The 22,462-nt window shown below is 41.7% G+C and overlaps 2 protein-coding genes across 2 annotated transcripts; both read right to left on the reverse strand.

The window, feature by feature from the left end:
- Positions 1-208: 208 nt before the first annotated feature.
- serpinf2b (serpin peptidase inhibitor, clade F (alpha-2 antiplasmin, pigment epithelium derived factor), member 2b) lies at positions 209-2,977 on the reverse strand (the record flags this gene model as incomplete). The annotated part of the gene is made up of 8 exons (XM_083913568.1): positions 2,900-2,977; positions 2,710-2,784; positions 1,998-2,283; positions 1,681-1,824; positions 1,327-1,515; positions 1,011-1,153; positions 705-909; positions 209-561 (listed from the first exon to the last, which is right to left on the reverse strand). The coding sequence occupies exons 1-8, from the start codon at positions 2,951-2,953 to the stop codon at positions 209-211; spliced, it is 1,449 nt and encodes a 482-aa protein (XP_083769694.1). The 5' UTR covers positions 2,954-2,977.
- Positions 2,978-4,357: 1,380 nt separating this feature from the next.
- wdr81 (WD repeat domain 81) lies at positions 4,358-16,128 on the reverse strand. Its single transcript, XM_083913847.1, has 12 exons — positions 15,907-16,128; positions 14,681-15,186; positions 10,782-14,344; positions 10,592-10,699; positions 10,274-10,470; positions 9,913-10,094; positions 9,537-9,702; positions 9,110-9,275; positions 7,978-8,805; positions 7,696-7,841; positions 7,361-7,543; positions 4,358-6,332 (listed from the first exon to the last, which is right to left on the reverse strand). Exons 2-12 carry the CDS (start codon positions 15,040-15,042, stop codon positions 6,006-6,008), a joined length of 6,228 nt encoding a protein of 2,075 aa, XP_083769973.1. The 5' UTR covers positions 15,043-15,186; positions 15,907-16,128; the 3' UTR covers positions 4,358-6,005.
- Positions 16,129-22,462: the final 6,334 nt, after the last annotated feature.

The following is a 22,462-nucleotide window of genomic DNA, read 5'->3' on the forward strand; positions in this document are numbered from 1 at the left end:
TATAATTTAAGATAAGAGTTGCTTGAACAGGACATGACATCTAATGCAGCCAAACTAATTTTTTGTAAAGAAATATTAGTTTTCTTTTTACATGGGATCTCCTCAGTGTGTGTACTTTACAATGAAACAAAGACAAATATGAAGCATCTGTCTTCATACACACCCATTTTGATCCAGCTATAATGTACATTATGGCAGGTATTAGTCCTTACTTAGGTGGGCCTCCAAATGAGCTAACATGATTCTTATCAAATGGGAATCCCACTTTATCTTTGCTTCCTGATTCTCCTCTCTGCAAAATAGGAGCTCCAGGATTTGGGTTGTTAATGACACCCATGAAAATCGGCACTTGAGTCTGATCATCCACAAGTGCAAAGAAGAAGGGCTGACTGAGATGGAAAACCGGATTGGACGCCCGTGAGATGACCACAGTAGTGGCTGCAGCAGCCTCTGCACCCTCCTCATTTATCTCCATGCTTGACTTGTGCATCACACTGGAGACCAGAAGGGGGCCGTCTGCCATCTCAGCCAAGTTGGGACTAGAAAACATCTCTCCAAGGCCTAACACACAGCACAGAGGACAGGGTCATTTCAAGGGACAAATAGGTTTTTACCTTTATTTTTAAAAAATGTCATTGAGAAATAAGAATGTGTATGTGCGGAGAAAATAACAAGCATTACAAAGGAAATGTATACGTTCTTACCCAATTTGGTAAAAACATCCTGCAGTTCTTGAGCATACTCCAGTTTGAATTTGGGGACTTTTACTTGAACAGCCCTCTCCTTGGGCAGACGGTTATACAGGTCAGAGATATTCAGCTTTGCTGAAAGTGAGGACACATTCACCTGGCCGGACATAGGCATGACCACCAACAAGCTCATAGACTTCTGGAATGGGAAGCTTGCTACCTGGAATTACCAAGAATTTATGTCTTTCAAAACTGTATGATAAGAAGCAAGTGTATATTGGGGACTGTGATTCAACGGTAAATAATGAAACTATATTTTACCTGAGCCTCCAATTCATTATCAATAAATAAACTCAAGGGATGTTTGGCATCTTCCATCACTTCAATATCAACCAAGTGCTTGTCGTCAAGGTAGAACACACCTCTAGAGGTAAAGCGTGGGTCAAATCGAGCTTTCCACTCTCCTGTGGGTAACAAGTGTCTCAGTTTAGTCGGCAGCATAATTCAGAAATACTGTAGATAATGAAAAAAGGAAACTCGCAAACACAGGAGATTTCATCGGTTATTTCCACTGGGATATTGGGAAATGAGCTCTCTCTGCAAAGAGGCTCATTATATGAATATGGTGACTTTTTACCTTTGAAATGGACAGCATTTATGAGCATCAGGAGCAGATTGGGTGGTAAAGCAGACAGAAACTCAGTCATTTTTCCGTTTGTTGCATTTTCTACCCAGTTGTTTATCTGCTGCAGGCTCTCCAAGACTGCTGGTTCTGAATCATATAACCGCTGGGATTCACGGACAAAGTCTTGCTTTGGCTCAAACCCTAAAACACATAATAAACACACACTATTTCCGGCTCTATGTCTCTAAAAACTTCTCTTCAGGTCAGCACTAATAAGTGAATTAATAAGACAATGAATGTTTGAGCAGACAGGAGCTGTGTAGTCTCAACTTTTAGTATCGTTAAAGATTATTTTAAGGAAATAACCTTGGCGAAGGAAGATACGTGTGGCAATTTGCAGGTCATTGTTTCTGAGCTGCACCAAGACATTACGCAGAGACTCATGGTAGCAGGGGAGAGTGTTTTCATGGAGATGATGCATCAGCAACTTCTCAGTCTCATTAACTGCACCTGTAAAGAAGAGGGGTGCAGTAATTGGATGAGAATGGTGACAGTCCCAGATGACTATAAACTTGGGCAGGTTGCTGACACAATTCATCAAATGTGGTTATTGCACATATATGTAGAGAGCAAGCTGTTTAGGTACAAAGTGTCATGTAAAAGCTGCTGCAGAACATGCCTACCTAAAGCCAGTTGGGAGAGTGCTAATGATATGCTCAAAGGAGATATGATGACATTTGGCTTCTCTGGTGTTGTCTCCAGGTTTTGCAGCAGCTGAACACCCAGTTTCTGAATGGCTGCAGCAATGGTCTCCTTGGACTGTGGGCTTCGGCCAACAGACAGACAATCTTTATCTTGTTCTCCCTCTGATGAGGTCCCATTGAGTATATCAGTTGCGGTTGTTGCAGTTACAGGTAATTGTGTGGTATTTGCGGTTCCTGGTTGTGCTGTACTTTCATTTTCTACTTTCTAAAGACAGTAATAGGAGAAAATGTTAAGTTTGAGGAATCTCAAGGCCATATCACGCATCGCATCTACAATAGCACAGGACACACACTCACTCAACCGCCACTTCACCATTATGCCTTCTGGACGCAGGTACAGGTCCCTGGTGTGTAGGAGGCTCAATGCGGCAAAAGCGTGATAGTACACAGTATATTTGTCTGTATGTTATCTTGTTGTGCTTGTACATCTGTCATACATCTGTCATCTGTTCATAAATCTGTACTGTGAGGTGGAAAATAATTTCCCCTTGGAGACAATAAAGTCAATAAAGAAAAAGACAATAAAAAAAAACTATATTTTTCCAAACTATGAATTTAGCTGATCAGAACTCAACAAACACAATGAGAGAGAGAGAAAAAAAAACCCTCCAAATTCTGTTTTGCCTCTCACCTCTATGGGGTGGCTGGGCATCAAAGGAATGAGAGGCACCAAAGGGACAGAGTCATTTTCTTCCACTTCAGCATTCTGTTGAGAAGAACGATAGTGTCAGACAACAAGCTATACAAGCGTTACATGCAGATAGATTATAATCATATAGCATAAGCTTAAAAATGATTTCTAAGTAATTTTAGTGCTTTACAGTGACTCCTTGGCTGCAGAGACAGATCAACAGGAGTGTCAGATGTAGGTCCATGTCCTTACAATGGAACTGTAGAAGAGAAAAAAATGATGTTAGCTAAAAATAATGTGTCCCATGGACACTTTTATTAATCAACAAATAAACCGCTGGTGTTCAAACCTTTTAAAACGCAACACTCTCACCTTTAGTTTATAGTTTCTTTGCTGTATTGTCTGCAGGTCTCAAACCCTTTTGTTGTACTTAGTCACCCTCTCTTTCAAAGGAACCCAGATCATCTGGGTATTTGCCTAAAGAGTGGGAGCCACACAAAAGATTTTGTAAACCAAGAGTTCCACAGAAAATGCAGTGTGCTTTCAGCTGATATCCATGCTGTTATGAACCAAATCCTAATATTGCATTCATTGTTCAATAAAACTGTTATTTTTATATATGTTAATTTATTATAGGTAATTCGCTTGAGGAACAAAAAATCCACTGCTTTTGGCAGATAATATTTTAAGTATCAGTACATTGTGATGTCTATAGCCACCCCAAAATCAAATTAACTTAAATTGTTCCAATGTTAAAAACATTCACAAAAAAATAAAAAAATAAAAAATTAACTGGTGAAGCAATGGAGTCCCCTTTACAGACCTTAAGCAAACATGAAAAATTCACGAATAACTGAATAGTGTTAATGATATTCTATCGAGTCTTCTAATGTCTAATAGTATCCTAATGCATTTATTCAAATAAATGTGATCTTACCTTTAATTTAAATTAGAAAAACACGTGCTGCCCTGTCCAAAAAAGGAGCGACTAAATGACTGTGGATGGCAAAATTCCGGAGAGTCAAAGATTGGCACTTGCTCAGCAAACAGTTAAACATCAACTTACATTGATTGGGGCCTCATTTAAGCCACTATTTGTTTGTAAATGTAGCTACTGTGACTCATCCAGGGTTAAATACTGAGGACTGAGATTCATAGCTACTTAGCTTATCAATAGGCAGGTGATTATATCAGGACACAACTAAATCTTTGACAGGAAACATGGCATTCATTGCAAGTGTGGTTGATCCAACTTTGTGTTCGTAAAGAAATACAGCTTGCCGACACAGAGGGACTCATTTGATGTTAGAACACACAAGCCCACATTTCCAAGACACCCCTGACTTTGATATATTACCAACTTTGCAGTACAGACTTGATCATTCTGGAAAATCTAGAAACTGTGGCTTATGTTGACCATTAATCAATCAAGAGGAAAATAAATTAAGATTGTTTTTGTGTGTATTTGGTCACATTTCACCACTAAGAAAAATTGATATCTCCTAAACCATGTGACACTGTTCAGCAAACACAAGAGGGGACTTTGTCCAATCTGAGCTCTAGTGACTCAGAGAAAATCTGTAGGCAAAGCTGGGAGTCATGATGAATCCAGGTGAATCACGCAGAACTTGAACACACACAAAAAACATGGAAGCATTTGTTTTTATTAATCCAGTTAATACACGTTTTCAAGGAAGTTTCTTAAAATGTTCAAACAAAATACTGGAACAGTTGTAACCAATTATCAATATGCAACTACAAATGTTCTTTCCAAAACAAAGTATGTTTTTTTATTACTACTGAGCTTTCACTCCAGTTTTACAAAAAACACAAAATATTAAAAAGGTGTAGTACACTTGTCAGAGCATTTTGAGCTTTGGGCAAAAATTAGAAATGAGTAGGCAAATTGTGTTTTACGTGACAGGAAAAATCATACAAAGAGGAGTACTTTGATTGTTCAATGCTGATGCGCTTTGTAAGATAGTTTTGGGGCTTTTTATGCCTTTAATTGTAAGTCAAGTTGAGGGTTGTGAGGAAATGGGGGGAGGGGGTTGCAGCCGCAGGGCAGTCGAATCCGGCCGCAGCGGCAAAGGACTTAGCCTCTGTATATGGGGCACCCACTCTACCTGGTGAGCTACTGGGCACTCCTGGGCTTTGAAACAAAAATCTTTATATTATATTAATTTGTATTACACAATAAGGAGCAAGTTAAACAATGTTTTATTGATTTATAACCCATTTCTCAAATTAATTTGCAGTTACATATAAATGTTAAAATACAAAACTGTTTCTTGGCATTGACTGTTCCTATGTTAGATTTTGTAGTCAGAAATTAGAAAGTCGTGAGTCTAACAACTGGCATGTCAAAGTGGCACCTGCTTGAATACACTTCCAGTGTAATTTTGCTACAGGTTCTGACTGCTAAATAAAGAATATCTAAACCCGGTTTTTAAAAATCCCCAAAGCAACTTCAAGTAATTTATTAGTGGATAAAAACATTCAGTCTTTAAAATCTGAGTGAGAATCTAAATGTTACAATTCAGGCCATACTTGTGCAGTAGAATAAAGGCTGTGCATCAGTAATTGACTTTTGTACATGGCGGCAACTGAAGCGCACCTCCGCTCTGAGAAGATGCACCAGGACTGTAGACAAAACAGCGCGTGTACTTTTATTGTTCAGGATGTTTAAACAACCTACTGTGAAACAACGCTAACACAAATAAATGATTTGATCTACAAATACTGCATAGTTTAATCAGTGCATTTGGATACACGTGTATTCTAACATCGAGAGAAATGAAAGTTGAGGTCAATGTTTGTTTTTGGTGTTGTTATGCATCTATTTGGAAAGTGTAAACACTACATAAGAACCATGTTTGGTTCCACCTTCCTGAGCATGTCCTCTGATTCATTCTTCTGAACAAAATAACTGACCTAGTCAAAAGAATAAATGACCTTGTCGAGATAAGAATTTCCCATTATATACTATCTATACATCTATAGGCTTTTAAAAAAATCATGGGATTTACTTTACATGATGAATATTAACGCATTTCCTGTTCAAATTCGGTGCAAACAGCCAGATTGGCAAGATTCGTTAGGCAGGAAGCCTATACATGCCTTTACTTGTGCTGCTTCATTCAAAAAGCAATTGAGAGTGACTACCCTATCAGTACAATTGACCTCAAGCACAGCAGAGGGGAAAGAGAAAGCCCAGACACCTGGTGTCTTCAGGAATAACACATTTTCAAGGTGAGCAGTAAGTGTTTAGCGTAGCTGGGACCCACTGATTTTTCTTAAGCTAGTAACCGGATGGCTCCGTTCTCAGAGCCAAGTAGCAAGAGCCTCTTGGTGGGCAGGACTGCAAGGCTGGTCAAAGTGCCGCGAAAGTTCTCTGAGCTCAGCTTTGTGCTGCTAACAGGGCTCAAGGAGATGTCTACCATAGAGTACACCCCAATCTTGTTAGCCACTGTTCCGGTTACAATCTCCGAACCGTAAAGGTCAAAGGCATGGATGGGGTCGGACTGCGACTTGTACTGGCGAAGAGGCTTGTGCTCCATATCTTTCCACACAGCAAGTGTGTAGTCAGTGGAGGAGCTGATGACCAAGTTTCCTTCTGCCGCCTGAAAGGGAAAAAGAAAGACCGTCACCAACTACTCATATCATATCCCAGCAACACTGCCAGTCTAAGTGCAGTTATTCAGAAGGATGAAGCAGGTAATTGCTACGCTATCACACTCAAAAACACAATGCTTAGAATTTAATGAAAATTATTAAAACTTGTGGTGGCTCCTGTATCCACAAACCTAGAATCTTTAGTTGGGATTGAGTACAATTTGTCTGATAATCTTTATTTCTTACTATTTTCTTTTTTTCAACTAATGTAATAAACAATTTATTTGTTTTTATTTGTCCAGTTTAGTATAAAAACAGCCACTGGTTGCTAGATGTCAAATTTGAGGGGGAAGTCTGAGTCTGAGTAATATGAATGTGCCAATGAGAATCATTGCGGTCCTTCTAATGAATAACCTGTGTCCATATTTGTCTAAACTTGTGCCTTTAAAACAAGAGATACAATCCTTGACCTAAATTGGGGTTAAATAAAGTTTGCTCATCCTTGCGTACTGTTGACAACAGACTTGCTGGGTACAACTTTCACCATCTCTGCACTACTTAGTATCTCTCCAACACTAAATGCACCTTTGGGGAATGTCAAAATAAAAGCCACTTGGCAGATTGTGTTCTTGAATATTTTATTTATTTTTTATTTATTTAGTCATCCAAAAGTTTCCAGTGTTTACCAGAAAGCCTGATGGTGATCAACTACCTAGACCTCTACTTGAGGGGTGCCATGCGGCCTACAGGTTTGTCCATTTAGTTGCAATGCACCCTGTCTGTCTCTCCCCCATTTTTGTCTCCTCTTTACTATTTGTTATTTTAATAAAGGCAAAGATGCCCCAAACAATGAAAAAAATCGACTTGTTCATTGTAAAAAGTAACTATGTCAACAGCCAAACCTTCATAGAATCTATTTGACTCACTGGTAGAACATCTTCCAGTAGTCAAAAGCTGAACACCACTGATGACTGACTAAGATGTTACACGGAGGAAGCCCTAATTGGTTATACAGACGTGAGGTAAGTAAATATACCTTCATTTGGAGGATATCTCCCTCATGAGCTGGCCAGCCCTTCAGAACAAGTCCAGTGCGTGCGTCTAACAGAACAATGAAGCCAGATGAGAAACCTGCAGCCACAGTGCGCCCTGAAGGGCTCACTGCCAGGTAGCGGATGAGCCCAGCGCTCACATTGTTGTACGCCAGACGAAATTCATGCTGGGGAAACAGGAGAAGATTTGTCACCGTCTAGTTTGAAATGACTCTATAGTGGATAAGTGTAAAAAGTGCTATCATCTTGAAAACACCGTAATGACTGATAATTGGTGCATATTGTATGGCAGAATGAGATTGCCAAGTGAAACCTCTACCTGTAATCCAGGTTTGCGTGGGTCGATGAAGCGGAGAATGGAATCAGCGCTGCCAAACACAACACTGCAGTGTGGTGCTGGCATGGTGGTGACAGCTGTAATGGGATTCTTCCCATCCACGGCTTCATATGAGCGGATCTGCTTGCCTATGGACAACAAATAGTGTAGTTACATAGAATAGTAGTTATTCAACCCATTTTAGTCTCATGTCCTCTTACTAACCACACCAAAACTTTGTAAGTTTTAGATGCACATTTCCAATCTTGACCAGAAATCTCTTACCTGTATACTGGTCCCACAGGTGCACAGTACCATCGCAGCTGACTACCTCCTGTGAAGCCTCTAGCTGCCCAACATAGAAGATTGACTTTCGGTGATCAGTATACGTCAGCCTAGGCTCCACCTGCTGTGTTCCATCGCCATGGTTATAAAGGGGCCAAAGCTTCACAGTCTTGTCTTTACTACCAGAGAGGAAGTAATCCTCTCCTGCCAGCGGTGCCAAGCACTTTGTGGTGCCTGAGTGACCCAGGAAGCTCTGTAGTCGGATTTGGTGGAAGTGAAAATGTTGATCCTGCTGGTTGAGGCCAATCTCATACTGCCAGTAGGCAAGCCAGTTGCCCTGCAAGGAACGGCCACTGCGGGGGAGCTCCTGCTTCAGGGCACTGTCCTCTGGGGTGGGGCCTGTCACCCATGAGGAAGAGAAGGATGCTGTGCCAGTGGATGGAGTGGTAAAGGTGGAGGCAGTGGTGATGGGGGTGGTATGGTTGGAGCGTCCCCAAGAGCTGGCTAAGCCCAGGTTCGGGCTACCATCATAACCAGTGTCCCGGGACACTTGGATACGGTTTCCTACAAGGTGGCTTCCAAATGTACCTGACTCTGGGAGAGTGTCTCCTTGTGAGGTGGTGCTAGTGAAGGGTGCAGGGAATGGGCTGCAATCAGCACGTCGGCCAAAACCAGAAGAGATACCCATGGAGGACGGAGGTAACTCCACCCTTGACGCTGTTGTGAGGTTCGTCTCGTGACTCCCCTGACGCAAATTCTGATGGTAGGACTGGGCCAACTGCCAAACCAGCTCGTGGTTGGGAACCAGTTTCCGAATTGCCATGTCACCTACAGAAATCACAATACAGCACTGATTTATACCAGTGTGATCTTAATATCATAGTATGATTATACCTGATGAAGGTCGGACAGAAACAATGTGTGAATATATATTTCAGCTTTCAATTTCAATTATATATTAAGCTGACAGTGTGCAGGAGTTCTTCTCATTGTTTTTAAGATTTCACTTCCCTCCGACGCACCTGTCACACATTCAGACTATGCAGAGATTTTTATCTAAATGCCACTTAAGTATAAAATATATATTTGATTTTGGCAAAGTATTTTGAATGTGACACAAGGCATTCCCTACCTATAAGGCAGTTGAAGGGGATGTAGGAGGCATGGGCCATCTCAAGGTTAAAGACAGTTTGTAGCTCCTCCAATACCCCCAACTCGTATGTCACATTCGACTCTTCAGGCGTGCAGACGTCCACAACTGTGACTTCTCCCACAACTCTGCGAGGGGCGCTGTCCAGCTACATTATAAGTGAGACCATCAACACATCTACTGTATATTTCCAATTCCATTTGAAAAGACTAATCACTAATGCATGCTACCCCCCCCCCCCCCCCCCGGCAGGCACTTTGAATGCAAGTTTTTTTCCACATTTTTATTTTTATCCATAATTCCATCTGCCTGTCTGTCAGTCGTGATTTCCCTGTGACAGATCTGCTTGTTGAAAGAATTCTAGAAATAAACTTGACATCACACATGTTCATGTGGTGTGTGAGTATACCTGGGGCTGCAGAGAATGCAGCAGAGAAAAAACAGCAAAGAACCGACGCAGAGTGTCAGCCATATGCTGTTGCACCATCTCCCTCCCGATGCGCAGACAGATGAGAGCCATCAGGCTGAGAGTCTTGAGACAGACCGCAGTGCGTGTCTGCACCCCGCTGGGGAACCTGAGTACAGCAGAACGGGTACAACCAAGCAGAGGATGAATGACAGATCTATTGTACCATGTTTTCTATTTATACCTTATTTCAACATAAAAAAATATAAAAAGGCATTGCACTTCAAAAATGATAAACAATTATAATTTTTTATCAATATCATATCATATCTCAAAATGTATCTATGTGTATGTGCATGGTTGTATGTGCATTATTTACCCCATACGGGGGGTGGTGAGCAAGTCCAGCAGTGGCAAGAGTACATCCTGGTTGATCTTCATAAGCATGTCCATTAGAGTGGTATCAGAGAGAAAGACAATGATCTTCTGTGTAAGTGCAACAGCTCCAAGCAGACTTGCCTCCTTACGTGTGTTAAGACGTTGGGAAGAAGGTGGAGATACCTGGAAACATACACATTTGTGAAATCAAACCACATTTTGTTAATGTTCTGAGACAAAAAATGACCTTAAAGCCTTTTTTATACATATTTCCCCTTACAACCCCAAAAAAACCCCAACAATGCATAATTAATTTATAAGCCAAAGGAGGTTTTGTGTGTGTTTGTGGACATACGTCTTACCAGATATCCTATGTAAGGCAGGTACTGGTAAGTAAGTACAGGCTCTCCATAAAGTTGAGCTATGTAAATGAGACAGTCCAACACAGGCCCTGCTGTCTCATCACCAACAACAGGTTTCTTCTCGTAAACACTGCCCATTCCCACACTCTCCAGACTGCTCTCCTCGGATAGGGTCACAAACTGGTGTTTCTCAAGCCCTACAGGCAGAGAAGAGGTGCAGAAAACACTGGTTTGAAATACAAAGTTGTTTGGTCAATGTTGCAAAATATAATTGCATATACGAGGCAATTAAACGTTTTAAGTTATTCAATTACTTACCAATGTAACAATTTGTGAGCAATCGAAGCAAATTTCTGGCTACATATCGAGACGTCACTGTTGGGCCAAGCTTTGCCGACAGCCACCGGACTGTTTTGCAGACTGTATCTGTGGGGAGACATGATTAAAATCATTAGACGTCATCAGTTAGTGAACAAATTATTTACAAAAACCTCCATCATTCACTCACCAAGTAGAATCTTTTGCTCTTTCTCCCCAGACTCTTCTGATAGATCATGGTTATCGTTCTCCTGCTCTCCCACAATGCCTTTCTCGTTCTCTTCCAGTGTCATTCCATTCACAAACTCACACTCTAGAGTGGCAACTGTAGCTCCTGAAGCTTTTGTGCAACCAGAAAGAGTGAGCTCCAGGTTGGCAACAGTAGGGTCGTCTGTCCTCTCTTTACTCTCATTAGTCTCAATCACCTCCTCTTCCTCCAGCTCTCCTCCCTCCTCTCCCTCACTGGCTTGTTTCAGGTCCTGGCTGCTGTCAGCTGATTTAAGACTGACTCGATCCCGCATTGAGTCTCCGTCACCCAGTGAGAGCTCACTTGTGCTGCTTTTGTCACTTAGTTTCCCCACACTCACAGACTCTTGGTCTTGATCCTTGGCTGCAGAGTTTTGGCTCTGCTGTTTACTAGCAGCCACTCCGGCTCCACTGTTTACGTAGAATCCATTCTGAAAGTCCTCTGCCTCTGAGAGAAACACTTGGTCATTGAGACTGATACCAGAGGAGTAATCGACCATCCCTGTCTCTCCTACCACTCCCCTTTCACTGGCACCACTGCCACCTCCCATATTCCCACTAACAGACCCAGAAGATGGCCGCACCTCTCCACACTGAAAGTCCTCTTCCTCTTCTAGATTACATGTGCCACCCCTCAACCCTTTGCAAGCTTCCCCACCAGAGCCTGAGATGCTGCTTTCAAACCCAGTGATGACCTGAAGCACATGGGGAAGTAGACTGGATAAAAAGGCTTGCAGGCCGAGCCTCACAATCAGCTGCAGAATGAAACAGTCGGTGTAGAGATAGAAACGTCCACGCAGGCAATGAGGGTTTTCATAAACGTTGATCAGTGGCTTCAGTAAGTACTTGCTGGCATTTCTGGGACCAAGTACTCTTGAGATGGGCTCAAAAAGGTACCAAGCAGCATAGACAGCTGTGGACTCTTCAAGCATGAGGGCCAGAATGAAGGGCAAGAGAATCTCAAGACCCTCAGCTGTGATGTTACCCCGCAATAGTGTCTCAAGCTGCTGCCACAGGTGAAACACAACATCTCTTCCCTGAAGACTGCATGTGGTCTCCATTTTGGTGTGGTAGGAAAAGATGAAATGATGAAGTGCTGCAAAATAGGGAGGGAAAGGAAAGGGGGTGGTGACTGAGTTCAATAACTGCCAGGGGCTTGGGGGAGGGAGACCATCGTAAATGGGTTCATATTTGAAAAGGAGTGGACGTGGGAAATCTGGTACTTCTCTATGCACTATTCCAGACTGCTTCTGTATTAGTAGCAGTGTCTCAAGGGCATGATGCAACGACAGTGGCACATCACGGAGGCTGGCAGAGCATAGCTTCAAAACAGCCTGGAAACGCTGTTTCAGGGGGGTGCCTGGTTTCAGTCCTCTCAGTTTAGAGGGGTGAAATATCTCAGCGATGATAACACCAAGGGCCTGCATGTCTCTTTGGTAGAGCTGTGTAAGAGAGGGTAGAGATTCTATTATGATACCGTCCCTCATGCAGTCAGTAGATCCAGCAGGATGCCATACTTCAGCATGCAGACTCCTCACAAGGAAATTGTTCAACTTCTCCAGCTCTTCCAAAGGCTGCAATGGGTTAAAGCCTTCAGGGAGGGCAATCTTGATTTCCTCTGCATTATTGGCAGTCACACTCCCCTCCCCGTGTTTTTTGTTCATTGGCCCACCTCTTTGTAACATCGGATTGCGTAAACCAGGGCCTAGCCCACCTGTGAAATCACCAGGAAAGGAACTCGGGGACTGAGATACAATAAGTGCAGTGTGTTCTCCTCCTATCTTTCCTCCTGTGGTACTGATGCTTGGCATCGGAACAGAGCAGGACACAGAACTGGATGAGCCAGCAGACGCTAATGAGTCCAGAGCTTCCATACCTTGTTCAAGCTCTTCATCTCTGTCTACCATGGTCCAGCCACTGGATTCACATCCTGTGGACTCTGGCACCATTCCATTCACAGTGTCAGCCACTGTGTCTATTTGAGGGATGTGTAGAGAAGGCACATTAAGAGCAGCGAGGCCAAGGAAAGGGGGTTCTGCTGGGGAATACTGCAAAGGAGATAAACGTGGCGGGTGGGGCTGGTCAAACAGCTGAACTACACCATAGGTAGTCAGATTGGTGTGGTTGTCCACCAGGTGTAGGCACACATTCTTAGCCTTAACAGCTTCTTTACCAGATAGCTTGTAGCCAAATGTGAGATCTATCCAGTGATGCAAGTACTGGGACACCTCTCTGCTCTCCAGAAGACGCCGATGGACCTCAATGAACTCCTCATACGACTTGCACCAGGAAGGCACATCCAGGTCTGGCATGTCGGAGTGGATTGAGCGGAAAATGGACGGATCTGTGTAGAACTCTGGAATGCACTCATCAGGAGTCCAGCTCTGCATGCGCTCCATACTTGCTGGGTATTCATTTGGCTCCCACTGGGATCTAACATGGCTACACAACACTGACTTGTGTGTCTGTCTGGCTTTGTAGACATAGTAGGTAATGTCTGAGAGTACATCAGATATGTGATGAGGTACATGGAGATGGTCAGATGGTCCAGCACCGCCAACACCTACAGAGCCACAGAGGTCTGCACCTACACCGCTTCCACCAACCCCATTACCCACTGCAGCAGCCAAAGCCTCTTTGGTCATTTCATATGTGAAGTCTAGCTGCTTATCCCCTTTGTTGAGCCTGAACTTTGACCTCCTGAGGTCTCGGAATTTTCCGAATGGCACAGTGAAATCAACCACCCAAGGCAGCACTGGGTGATAATTTGGGTCTCCTTCTCGCCGTCCTGCTATCCTGTTCAGTTCCATCAAGTAGCGGAAGTTACTGACTCGTCCATGGACCCAGTCCAGAACCAACTTCTTAAGCTCATCGAAGCAGTCTTTGCAAAGTTTTTTGTTCTCTTGGCTCACACATGAATTGTTCATTGGCAAGACCCTATTTGGCACTTGACTTCCAGTAACATCGCTGTTGGCATCCCCTTCTGTCCCCAGTTCCTCATAATGGGCTAGATTGAGCTTGAGCCGGCTGCAGAGCTGATCATCTACAGCAATGTCCTGCAGGGAGAGCTCTCCACAAGACAGACCTGCTGCATGACATCCCTGCAGGGCTATAAGTAACTGGTAGAGAATGAACAACACTTTGGCATGGCTGTTAGCGAGCTTGGCTGGGCTGAAGGAGACAACATCATGTAGTGAATATTGAGTATAAGGTAGAATCACGTAGAGCATCTCTGCCGTCTCCAGCAGACACTCTGCAGGTAGAACATTAGGACAAAGATGGTCTGACTGGGACTTGGAAGAGCAAGATGAACTGAATGGCAAGTTTTCTTTCTCCTTCTCTCTGGCTGGAGAAAGGGATGGTGACACTTTGTCAGATGAGATGAATGTGGAATTGAAGAGCTTCTGCAAAGCATGACGCACTGCATCTACAGCTGCAACATGCATCTGCCCATTGGCTCCTGCATATGCTTGCACAAGCTTGTAATGAGTGTCACGCCACAGATTCCTGAAAAAGGGGAAAAGGTGATTCATTACTATCTCAAATATGTTTTGCTCAATGAATGCAATCATTTTTCTCCATTTAGATACTTTAAACTCATCGATGAATTTCACACGTTAACTTTAAATTCACAGCAAACAACGTTAAATAGACATTAAAGTCCATTATTATTATTAAGCTCCTAGGAAGAGTGCAATTCATGTTCACAAATATCAGTCAGCTATCATGGGGATGACATCTTTAGAGTGTTTTTTGTTTTTTTTTACTTTGAGTTTTAGCACAGATGTAAGATGACATGCATGGCCACATTTACATAATAGAATATCATAGTATGTATAGTACCTGACATTATGTTGCGACACACACTGCATGGTTTTGACATAAGAATCCTGTGACATGAATTCCATCTGTTGATAGCACGGGTCTCTGGCCAATCTGTAGCTCAGCTTGCTTTTCCTCAGACCCTGAATGCATACTCGTGTCCAGCCAGGAGGCAACTTTGCCTGAGGACACTGAAGGTATGTGCGAATTTCTGCGTCACTGATGCTGTCAAAGCGGGTACAGCGCATGATCCTCCTCTCCTTCAGGCCCATCACCCAGCGCGTAGGAACAAGGGCTATGAGCTCCCTGGGACGGGGACCTGGGCCTTGCTGCCGCCGATCAACCCCCAGGTCTTTCTCAACTGCATGCATCAGCAAATCCATGGTGAGTCTTCGATGCTTGTTAAGAGTCGTACAATTTCCTACTGCGTATGTCTTGCTGTCTCCCACAAGGACGACTTTCAGACATTAATGGAGGAAGAAATCCAAGTCATTGAGGGCAGACCCAATCTCCTCTTCCACCTGTCCCTTTGAGGAAACAATTGAAAAGCATTGATACGCTTATCTAGTAGTGCTTTACCAGTAGTATTATTGTGCAGCACTGTGAAGAGAAGTTGATTATTTTCAACAGATGAGAAAAGTAGGTTGCTGCTCTCAAACTTCCCTGAAGTTTGAGCTCAACTCTGCTCACATGACTGCCTTTTGCTTCCGCCCAGTTTACATATCTACTCTGCCCTGGTGCCAAGTTTACTACAAGCCAACTATTACTGAAAGGCTTACTGAATGTACAACTAGCTTTACTTTACTTGTGAAAAGCTCCCAAAACGGCAATACAGTACCCGCAGTTAAAACTGTATATATATCTAGTATAACACTAGCTAGGCTGCAAGCTGTCTGGCAGAGATAACATCTAGGAAACAATTTAAACCGAGACTATAAATACTGTAAGCACATGTAAGTTAGTAAACACATGCAGAAGTTATTAAGCTAAAACGACCTCGTTAACGCTTTAATTGGTAGTAAGTTGGGAGCTTTAATAAGCTTTAAGAATAAGGGGAAGTAACGTCAACTTGAAGCTAACCGTTAGCTTAACGAAGTGGCTAATGTCACGATACCAAACTCAAGCAAGCACAAATAACCTCCTACAACGCGAGTATAGGTTCCAATATACTCGACACAAAGCTAAACATGTCAGCCGTACTGGTTAAATGTAATCCCACTGTAATTACAGTTTAATACTGCGCTCACCTCTCACCACTTGTAGCCACCACTTGTAGGTGACTTGTAGCGTTGCGCTAACGGTGCACCGCCGGTTTAACGCATGATGAGTCTGTGCGACAGTAACTTTATAAACAGAACCCATGCAGCGGGGCGACATTTGCTTCCTCCATTTTTTTCTGATGTTTAATGATGCGTGTCAGCAGACAGTCGACAGTCAGTCAGCCGATGATGTTTTGTTCTGTGCTGGTTAAAGCCATGTTGAAGAAGCGACACCTCACGTGACACAACACCAGCCCCATCTCATGTGATTCTTCTTCTTCTTCTTCTTCTTTAATGGCGGGTGGCAACTATCGTTTAAGGTGCATTACCGCCACCCACTATGCTGGAGTGTGAACCAGAGCACTCTTCGCCCGCTGGCTTCTTGATTACAGTCGTGTCCTGTCCATGGTCCTGCCTGCCTGTTTCTTATGTGCTCATGTCCTGTTTTGTGCTGTGCATGTTAGTGTCTAAATCAATTTGTTGGTGTTGCGTATTTGTGCTTTATGCTGCTATATATGTTTGTCCTGCTTGTTTGTGCTCTATGCTGCTGTAAATGTGCCCTTATGTAGGTGTGTTTGTCCTGTTTTACTCTGCTGCATAATGTTATAATGTCCCCACAGGGTATAATGTCATATGTATGCTGGGTGTTTATTGTATTATCCCTTTGCCTCTGTCTGTCAATTTGTTCTTACTCTGTTGTTTTTTTTAACATTTGCGTATACATGCATTTTTTTAGCTGTAACTTTAGGTTGCCTTTTGAATATCTGGCCGGGGACTACAGATGCAAACTGGCCTCTTTGGCTAACTTTGGCTTACTTACAGCTTGGCTGTTGATTAGTGTGCAATGTCCCTGAAATAAACCAATAAATAAAAATACATTAACTAAAAAACAGAAAGAACAATAAATAAATTAACATACACTTACATTAAAAAAGGGAGATTATCTTCATTAAACCAGATTCTCAAAAAAAGTGAGTGAGTTTTCTTCTTTGCTTCATAATTAGATTTATTGTCCTTCCAGCCCTCTCCCCAAATTTCTTCCATAACCTTTCTCTGTCTGCTCCATACTTCTGACAATGGCAGATGACATGGATCTCATGTGATTGCTGTTGCTGCTTCTTTTTTGATGTATGAGCAGCTGACATCCTTGGTGTTGCATTACTGCCATCTGCTGGTGTAGGTTAACCTTGTCAGATTCTTTCCCACTAGCCCTGTTCTCCTTATGAAGCTAAACCAAACCACACACTCACACAGTATTCTCTTTAATCTTGCTCCTTTTTTTTTTAGCCCTAATCTTCTCATTTCTTCCACAGCATTTCTCTCTAATATATGTTTTCTGCTAACTAACTAACACGTGTTCTACAGTTTTCCGGTACATACAATGTTCACAAAGACCCATGCAATGCTCCGTTATAATGTGAAGAGTGCCATTCATAATACTGTGTTTTATTTGTAACTGAATCATTACCACCTCCTCTTTTCTGTTTCATCACATATTTCATAATATAATATCTACTCTATTTTGAACTGAATGTGTAAATCCCATACCAGATTTCTTTTTTTTTGGGGGGGGGGGGTATAGAGCAGAAGTAGCCTAAGTTATGTCCTCAACTGTAGGCTAGTACAGATGTGGTGAAAGTCAAAATGGAAAAAGAGAGATAACTGTAGTTTGATGCTATGGATGCTATTGAATAATAAATGTAAGGCTGGTAAGGAGATGGCTGCAATATAGCCCATCTCCCTAAGTCTATTTCACTGAGCTAATGTAATAAAGCCACAACTTTGCAGTTATAGTTCGGGTCCCTTTTTTAGGAACTACCCCATTAAACCATTTCCCAAACTGACAATTCCTCATGGTCGCAAAGTTAAATAAATATTTGCTTCTAATATGTGACTGGGATGTACTGAAAGTCATCTCCACGAGGTGGTGTTATGTCTGTAATGTCAGACATACAAAATTGTAAGTCCTGTTGTATTTTTGATACAGCTTAGTGTTGTCTTGTGGGCATAACTGATGGTTTGTACCTAAATGTGAACCATGTTTGAAATCAGGATTTCTACCACGTTATGTTCATGTGCATGCCTGATTCATTTGACACTACTTAGTTATTTTTCCCAAACTCAAACCAAATCTGACTATTTGCAATGATTCAAAGTCTGAACACAAGGTAGACATCAATATAAAAACAGGCTTCCTCGGAGACTTCATTAGTTTCTACTGTCTATTTGTCAGAATATAGTGTCAGACACTGGATATTTAAAGAAAAAACTATTCTTTTTATTCATACAGAAAATTTGATGTTGATATATTCCAATATATTCTCTGAGGTGGTTATGAAGAGGCTTCTGCTTTATGTGTTGCAGTTGCAAACCTGAATGAAGCCTACCGGTATATTGCCCTGGTGGGGATTTGCTTTGCACAAAGAACATAAACTTATATCAAAAGAATATCAACAACATGACAGCACACAATAAAACACACAACATAAGATAAGAATCATGTTTTAACATCAGAGTTCTGCTGTTGTCATGAAAAAACATAATTTGGGAAAGTGATATAGGACATAGACATGCACACAAGTTAATATAAGTGCTAAATCCAGACCATTCAACATGATATATGTTCATATGAATGTTTGAAGAATATTGACGCATGCTTCTCAGTATATATGACTAGTTGTTGGTGGTGTATATGTCCTGCTTTTGTCAGCACCTGGACATACATTCTTGTGAGAGTTGTACACAAATCAATCCTAGTTTGTTAATTAACTTGATATGAAGTTTTTAATCAGCATTTAAAATATTTTATGTACCAATGTTTAAACAGCACATATTGGCTGGACACTGTGTGTGGGAGATTATCGCTATTATCCAATTGTGATAAGGACTAGTATAAAAAAAATTGCAGGCAAAACGCTTTAAAGAGAACACACAATTGATACAGCAAAGGGACAGAATTAAAGGGATAGTTCAGATTTTTTTTGCATGAGGTACTTACAGTGTCCATTGGGTATTACATAGAGTAAAGTGGTTGGCACTCCCCCAGTTTGGAGAAGCAGACAGGAGTCAATAGAGTCTGGCAGCTTTGAAGAGAGTATAGTAGATAACAGCTTCAGTTCCCCCCATGCCAACTGAAACAAGTCTGTTTGACGGCAATGTAAATATAACGTTCATTGATTATTTTTTTTAAAGGTGGACACTTGATGTTAGTTAGTTAGTTAGTTAATTCTTTATTGTCCACGGTGTGGAGATTCGTCTTTGGTCTCAACCAGCAGGACAACAACAACAACAGCAACAACAACAACAACAACATTTACACACAGACATCTTCAGGGCAAGAAGCAGGGCAGCAGTGACAGTATACACATCAGCGGGATATGGTGTTCAGTACCCCAATCGCTTTTGGAATGAAGGAATTTTTAAAAATGTTACGATTTGCCCTTGGCACTTTGTAACGTCTACCCGAGGGAAGAAGTTCAAACTCCCTATGCAGTGGATGGGACGGATCGTTTGCTATTTTGACAGCTTTTTTCCTTAGCACTTCCTCGTGCATACAACTTAATTAATTATTAGGTGGCTATAATCTGTTTGGCTGCTGCCCCCATCCATAGCATTACATTTCTTAGCTTCCGTGTTGGGATTTCTGCCTACTTCTCCAAACAGAGGCGTGCCGACCACCGACTGTAGGTAATACACTGACTATGTGTAATTACCTCATACAAAGCCACTTCAAAAAATCTGAACTATCTCTTTAAGACAATTATTGTCAAATGTCAACAAATGGACCGTCCACATAACAAATTTTGCGTGTCTTCACAATTGGTTAAAACGAGTCCATATGAATGTTGAAATCCCAAATTGGGCTTTAGACTCACAATTACAGGGACACAAATTAAAAGCTTCTCTCATCTCAGCATACCGCCAATGTAGCATAATTACTGTCAGCATTTTTAAAGAAGAGATACAGCCAAAGAACATGACATTCCTTGGCTCAGCATTTCATGTTATTACCGCAGTTCCTCTCTTAGTAGTTTTATAGTGCTACCGGCAGAATGAGTTTAATGTTGGTTTTGGTTTTAAAGCGTTCACTGCAAATTACCTGAACTTAGAGTACATAAAAGGAAGGTGGACACAATCAAGCATGCTTTTAATTAACCCTGCAATTAATGCTATTTGTACTTTTGTCAGATCACTCAAAATATTTTATCATAAAGCCAATAGAAGGGATATATGGTTCTCTATTGGCATACAAATAACATTTTGGGGACAGAAATATTCAGATGCCAGTTTGGTATAATACAACAACATTATTTGGCCACAAGTCAGTGGTTGTGATGTATAAAAAAAAGGAAGGGGTGGGATATCCCAGATGGCACATGTTACAAGAAAGATTATTTTTACCAGTAAGTGTTAAGCAACGAGTTCAACAGCACCAAGCAAACAACCACAAAACTTCTCAAATTTCCTGAATCGTTTCTGTACTTTTTTTTCTAGTTGTGCACCAAAATTCATCTCACCCACTAAGTACAGTGATTTAAACCAAAGAGCAAAATGTAAAGTTCGCCATGAAATGAAAACCAACCAACACAGACAGCATCAGGTTACATTTAAAGCCAGGATAATTGTGTGACAATACAGAAATCCACATTACTGTCATGTGAAGATATGGATATTGCTGATAAAGAAATGCATTTATATATAATTTCGTGGCATACATTTGAGGTAGCCAGGCTTTCGTCTGCCATGAGTGGGAAACACATTGTTACCAAACATACTTACCAAATAGGCTACACACAAAGCCCTCAAGTCATTGTTTTATCATCCAAGTCATTCAGCTGGGCATTCATCTGCCCTATGGGCTCCTCATAGAACCTTTAAACAATAATGCAAACAAAGTACATCAACTGATTCATACAGACAACTGAAGTCAATATAACCTTCTGAAACTCTGATATTTTGAGGAAGTGATGGGCACTTTTCAGATATGCCTAAAAATTGTTCTCACAATTTCTCCCTTATTACTTATTATTATTGAGACAATCACTTTTACAGAGTAGTGACTTAAAATCTGATTGAAAGTGACATACCATCAGTGATGGTGTTGTTCATGGGTTCTGGGAGACACAGGTCAGCAGAAACACACAGAAGAAAGTGCAATTACCTAATTAAATGCACAGAAGATAAGCATTTTAAAAATGGCAGCTTCTTGGTTGCATAAAGGTGGGTACTATTTGCTTTCAGGCAACAACATGCTGCTTAAAGAGGAGATATTGCTACCTAATCTCCCAATAACCATTGCATTTCCCTTAACTTTCTTGTGTCTTTAATGTATGATGAAGAGTTGGTATATACATATATAATTGGTCATAGCTATCATGCTTCACACTAACTGTCTGTTCAGCTACATATCAGCTGTGAAAACAATGTAGTGTGGTTTTCACCTCTGTCTGTCTGCTATAGCGTCACAATCGTGCAAGATACTGGCACAAAACGAAGGTTGAGGTCCAAGATGGGTGTTGTCCAAACAAAGGTGCTGAAAGTAGGGGGGTAGAAGTAGGGAGTGGGCCAACTTTACGCCCCTGGCCTGATTTGGCATCACGTGGTGATTCCATTATAGGATGGTTTCTAGTTATATCTTCCATCTGCGACAGCAACACTGGTATTGTTTTCACCATGAGAGTCCGTATGTTCGGTCTCATTGTGGCAAAATCTGGTCCTGGAGACACCTACTGTAGCAGGCAATACCACAGAGGCAGTTTGGAGTATTTTTCTAGGTGTTTATATGTCTGTCTGTCTGTCTGTGGACAGATTTCATCACCATGATAGCATCACAACTGTGCAAGATACAGTTACAAAAGTTTACACGTGTATAGTTGAGATCAAATGAAGGCCAAGTTCAACAATGTATGTCTTCCGAGCAAGGGTGCCTTAAGTAGGGGGGTTTAGAATTAGAGAAGGGGCCATTGCCCGTTATGGTTGTTGTCATCCCATCGCAAGATGGTCTTTTATTGTAGTTATTTTTCCACCACACGTATATCCTGACAGGGGATGAAATCACATTTAGACCATCAAGGGAGATTTAATTTAAAAGAAAGTTAAATTATATGATAAAATGATTTAAATGTGATAATAATCAGAACATTTCACAAGCAGTCACAATGTGGAAATCTGGACTCTGGCCCTGGCTGCCCTCGATATATGAATATCTGATAGATCAGCAGTACCTCAAATTACTTAAATTCACATCCTCATTGCTGGTCCAAAAATAATAAGGTGGAGCAGCAATGATTCAAATCACCAAGTTGCATTTATGTGGAATTCACGTGACATCATGGTGCATCACAGATCATCTAATTCACTACTCATCTTATATTTCTTCAAACATGAATCAATTCATAAGACTTCAGCTGATAAGGAACCTCAAGATCCTTAACTTTACCGAGTGCAGCTATTCAGCCAGCAGGCCTATTAGTCAATGGTAGCGATCACGTCTCTCTCTCTCGACCCCCCCCCCCCCCCCCGCCTCTCTGTTTGTCTTTTCATT

The sequence above is a fragment of the Echiichthys vipera genome, assembly GCF_963691815.1.
Source record: "Echiichthys vipera genome assembly, chromosome: 5".
Taxonomy (NCBI): Eukaryota; Metazoa; Chordata; class Actinopteri; order Perciformes; family Trachinidae; genus Echiichthys; species Echiichthys vipera.